Raw genomic sequence first — 3,959 nt, forward strand, 5'->3', positions numbered from 1 at the left:
AGAGACGGGGTTTCACCATGTTGACCAGGATGGTCTCGATCTCTTGACCTCGTGATCCACCCGCCTCGGCCTCCCAAAGTGCTGGGATTACAGGCTTGAGCCACCGAGCATACTCAGCTTCCCAACCTCACTGCAGCTAAGAGTGGCCAAGTAGCATAGATCTGGCCAATGAACTGCAGGTCGGAATTTCTGAGAAGGTTTCCTTCATAGATAGAAAGGTGAGGCCTCTCTGAAAGCCTTTTGGCTTTTGCTACTCCCTTTCTTTTTGTCTGAAATGTGGCTATGATGCCTTGGACAAAGCAGCCACTTCATGAGTTTGTATGAGGTCAGAGGCACACATTAGTGACAGAGCCCAGCAAGAGAGGGAGCCTGTGTCCCTGAAGACAGCCTGGTTTGATGGTCATTTGACTCTTCATCTCCAGCCTCACCACTAACCATTCCTCTCACCTTGTGATCTACAATCCAAGCACTGGTGAAATATCTCAGGCACATCACATTGCCCCTGTGTCAGTTTTTATCAATCTTTTAGAAATTGCTGATTATGCCTGTTAATGCATTAATACTGTATGCTTAAACTTTAAAAAAGAATCAGCAGCATTGTGGGCTGGACTGTTCCCGTAGCAAAAGAGTCAGGAAGTCTAAGTTTAGTTCTGGCTTTCCCATTGACTGGCTCTATGACATTGGGCATGTTTCAGCAGCTTCCTCATCTGCAAAATGGGAGTATTAGATGTGATTTGATCTTTCCATCCTTTTTGTTCAATGAATATGTGAGACCAACTATGAAATTTTTTCAAGAGAAAAGGAAAGACCATAAGCAATTGATAGTGCAAACCTCAACAAAAGTTTACGGAAGAGAAATCAAGAAGCAGCCCTGAGTAGTAAGGACACAAACAATTCCATAGCACTGTGTGCAGGGGTGGCAGGGAGAATGATGGTGGTAGTGAGTACTCTCAACACCAGAGGCTGTCCTCTCCAGGTACTGAAGGAAGGGTGAGGTAGGCCAAATTCCAGTGTCTGGGCTGGGTGCGGTGGCTCATGCCTATAATCCCAGCACTTTGGAAGGCCCAGGTGGGTGGATTGCCTGAGGTCAGGAGTTCGAGTCTGGTCAACATGGTGAAACCCCATCTCTACTAAAAACACAGAAATTGGCTGGGCGTGGTGGCTGGCACCTGTAATCCCAGCTACTCAGGAGGCCGAGGCAGGAGACTTGCTTGAACCTGGGAGGCAGAGGTTGCAGTGAGCCGAGATGGCACCGTTATACTCCAGCCTGGGGCTTGGGTGCAAAGAGCAAAACTCCGTCTCAAAACAAAACAAAAAAGTCCACTGTCTCTCATCAGTCACCACTTCAGTGGGTTGTGCTAAATGTGTTTGATATACAATGCTAGGTATTAAAATAAGCATTCTGGGAGAATTCAGATGATGCAACTACTTGCACAGAGGCACTGTCTTTAAGTTCCTGAAGGAGCTCACTAAATTATTCTTAAAGGAGCATAATGAACTATTCATTCTAGATGTTACTGCCTGCACAAGACCATGTTCTACAGTATAACCCATTAAACACACATATCTTTAGATTAAAACACAGGTTCCGTTATGGGTCGACTTGATGGGAAAGTCATCATCCTGACGGCCGCTGCTCAGGGGATTGGCCAAGCAGCTGCCATAGTAAGTTGCTATCTTTGTTGTCTGCTTACTAATTCTTGACGTATTTAATTATGTGGACTGTTGCCATAGCTGTTTACTTCTGCTCTGCTTTTTTTGTTTTTTACTTTTGTGCTTCTGTTGTCTTAAGTTATAAAAATAAAGAAATAGGTCACTATTCCTAACCCCAGGCAGATGAAGGAATGAATTCTTCATGTTTATTACATGACATTACTTACAAATTTTGACTCTGAGAAATTTCTCTACTTCACTTTCTCTGCTTCATAATAAATTTGCTACAGAGGGCCAACAGGGTTACATAGCTTTCTGAAATTATGTCAATTTAGATATATGACTATAGAATTATAAGACAGGTTTCCTTTGTCTTTTGATTTATATCAATTTCTGTTACACTGTATACACCACTTAACAGTGCACCTTAAGTATAATGGTAGGATATGATTTGACATCTATGAAAGCACTAGCATACTCTTAATAGGAAAAATGTTGAAATAATCCGTTTTTCTCTTATTATTTGGAGTTTAGAAACTCAAATTCAGAAATGGTATACAGTCTCATTACAGAAGAGCAGTATTTTGAGAGTACTAAAACAGCTGTCATTTTTTAAAATGTTATTTTGTTTGACATTACTTAAAGGGACTGAGATGACAAACATAATGTATGTCACATTGTTCTAATTAATGATGAAAGTAATAACACTGGAGAGGGGGTAAGACTAGACAATTTGAAATTCTAGCTATCTTATAGGGAAAACAACAATGAAAATAAGATAAAGGAGAAAAAGACCACATGATGTTCCATTCATCAGCACAGTTTATTCAAGTAAACAAAGGATTTATTTGTACTTTGTGTCTACTAGGCTTTTGCAAGAGAAGGTGCCAAAGTCATAGCCACAGACATTAATGAGTCCAAACTTCAGGAACTGGAAAAGTACCCAGGTAAGCAACTCAGCAGCTTGGACTTGGGATTCAGTGTCTGCAAGGTATTATAAAGCAATGGCACTCCCATGTTCAAAGAAAATTCCTTAGCTATTCAGCTCCACTGTCCTGCTTCTTAGATTCTCACACTCTGAGATGAAATCTATATTCTGTGAACCTGTACACAAAAATCTGTGTACTTACATGCATAAAAAAATTTGAAGACAAATACTTAAAATTCTTTATTTATCCAACACATTGAGGGATTCCATTCCTAATTACAAACTTACATGTCAAAATATACTAGTTATTAGATTTGATAACTTTTCACTTCTGTGCCCTTCTCCTCCAGGATAGCCCTGTCCAATAGTAACACAATGTGAGCCGCATGTATAATTTTAAAGTTTATAGTATCCACATTAAAAAGAAACAAGTGAAAATTAATTTAATAATATATTTTATTTAATCCAGTATATCTAAAATATTATCTCAACATGTACTCAAGATAAAAAAATTAATGGAATATTTTATTTTTCTTACTAAATATTTTATTTAAACAATTAGAAGTTTCTTACAAACTTCAATCACTAATTTTCTCTTCTTTGCAGCTTTTCTCTTAATTTTCTCTTCTTTGAGGTATAATTGAGAAATAAAAATTGCATATATTCAACATGATGTTTTCATATATGTTGTGAAATACCCTGTGAAATGATTATCACAGTCAAGCTAATTAACATATCCAATACCTCATTTAGTTACCTCTGTGTGTGTGTGCTAAGACTACCTAGGATCTACTCTCATAGCAAATTTCAAGTATGCATTATTATTAACTATAGTCACTGTGCTGTACATTAAGTCTTATAACTGCAAGAGTGCACCCTTTGAGCAACATCTCAATATTTTCATACTAAATCCTTAAAATCCATGTGTATTTTACAGTTGCAGCACATTGCATTTCAGACTAGCTATTTTTCAAGAGCTCGATAGCCACATGAGGCTGGTAGCTACCATACTGGACACAGCTCAGCCCTAAAATCACACATCATCATGAGAAACCCTAAGAGATACCTAGATTATTAGGTGTGCACCACCACTTCCTCACCCCACTGAACCAAACTCCAACATCAAATGATTTTAATTATAGTTTGCCCAAAGAAATCAGAACAGAGAACTTATTTGAAAGTTAACCCCTCCAGCAAAATAGAACAGGTTACATAATTAAACAGAAATTAGTTCCTTGAATTAGTTAATTGAATTGAAATATGTTGAATTATAATTCCAACAAGTCAAAGTAAAGAGACTACACTGGGAAAGCACAAAGATAAGGAATTATTTTTGAAATAAAATTTCAGTCTTCCCTTTCTTTTTTTTTTTTTTTTT

General features: G+C 38.0%; 2 protein-coding genes across 2 annotated transcripts in view; one reads left to right on the forward strand and one right to left on the reverse strand.

Annotated features, from left to right (window-relative positions):
* The window catches only part of BDH2 (3-hydroxybutyrate dehydrogenase 2), a 22,431-nt gene that overhangs the window by 2,363 nt on the left and 16,109 nt on the right, over positions 1-3,959 (forward strand). The window contains exons 2-3 of the mRNA XM_017508648.2: positions 1,574-1,665; positions 2,522-2,600. Coding sequence (XP_017364137.2) covers positions 1,594-1,665; positions 2,522-2,600 — 151 coding nt within the window. The 5' untranslated portion in view covers positions 1,574-1,593. The remainder of the gene's footprint in view (positions 1-1,573; positions 1,666-2,521; positions 2,601-3,959) is intronic.
* The window catches only part of LOC108289238, a 23,318-nt gene continuing 21,816 nt past the window's right edge, over positions 2,458-3,959 (reverse strand). Inside the window, exon 4 of the mRNA XM_017508639.2 lies at positions 2,458-2,757. The gene's annotated coding sequence lies outside the window, so the exon portion shown is untranslated. The remainder of the gene's footprint in view (positions 2,758-3,959) is intronic.

The sequence above is a fragment of the Cebus imitator genome, unplaced genomic scaffold, assembly GCF_001604975.1.
Source record: "Cebus imitator isolate Cc_AM_T3 unplaced genomic scaffold, Cebus_imitator-1.0 Scaffold397, whole genome shotgun sequence".
In the NCBI taxonomy this organism is placed as follows: Eukaryota; Metazoa; Chordata; class Mammalia; order Primates; family Cebidae; genus Cebus; species Cebus imitator.